This window comes from Phaethon lepturus, unplaced genomic scaffold (assembly GCF_000687285.1).
Source record: "Phaethon lepturus isolate BGI_N335 unplaced genomic scaffold, ASM68728v1 scaffold27803, whole genome shotgun sequence".
NCBI lineage: Eukaryota > Metazoa > Chordata > Aves > Phaethontiformes > Phaethontidae > Phaethon > Phaethon lepturus.
The window spans coordinates 6,827-7,102 of record NW_010527412.1 but is presented as its reverse complement, the minus strand read 5'-3'; the positions used below and the strand labels follow the sequence as shown (position 1 = coordinate 7,102).

The 276-nt window shown below is 67.8% G+C and overlaps 1 protein-coding gene across 1 annotated transcript in view; it reads right to left on the bottom strand.

Annotated features, from left to right (window-relative positions):
• Positions 1-77: 77 nt before the first annotated feature.
• Positions 78-276, bottom strand: part of RNF224 (ring finger protein 224) — a gene marked incomplete at its 3' end in the record, with an annotated part of 1,118 nt that continues 919 nt past the window's right edge. The window contains exon 2 of the mRNA XM_010283379.1: positions 78-251. Within this exon, the coding sequence (XP_010281681.1) occupies positions 78-251 (174 nt within the window). The remainder of the gene's footprint in view (positions 252-276) is intronic.

Here is a 276-nt window from a genome sequence, read left to right as displayed (position 1 = left end):
TGGCAGCAGCCACGTTGGGGGAAAAGCACCGCAGGCACCGCGTCTTGGCACAGCCCCGTCGGCTGCTGAGTGACCACCTTCTCTTTGCACGAGCCCTTGGTGGCCGAGTCAGGCTGGGACCCGCCAGCCACCGGGGGATGCTCCTTGTCAGCCTTGACGGCAAGGAAGGTGGCCAGGTCGAGGTCGAGCATGGCAACGCCACCGCGCGGCGTGGGCGTATTTTGGCGGCACTGCGGGCAGGGGATCCAGCGCTGCTCATTGGCGACGGCGTCGAGG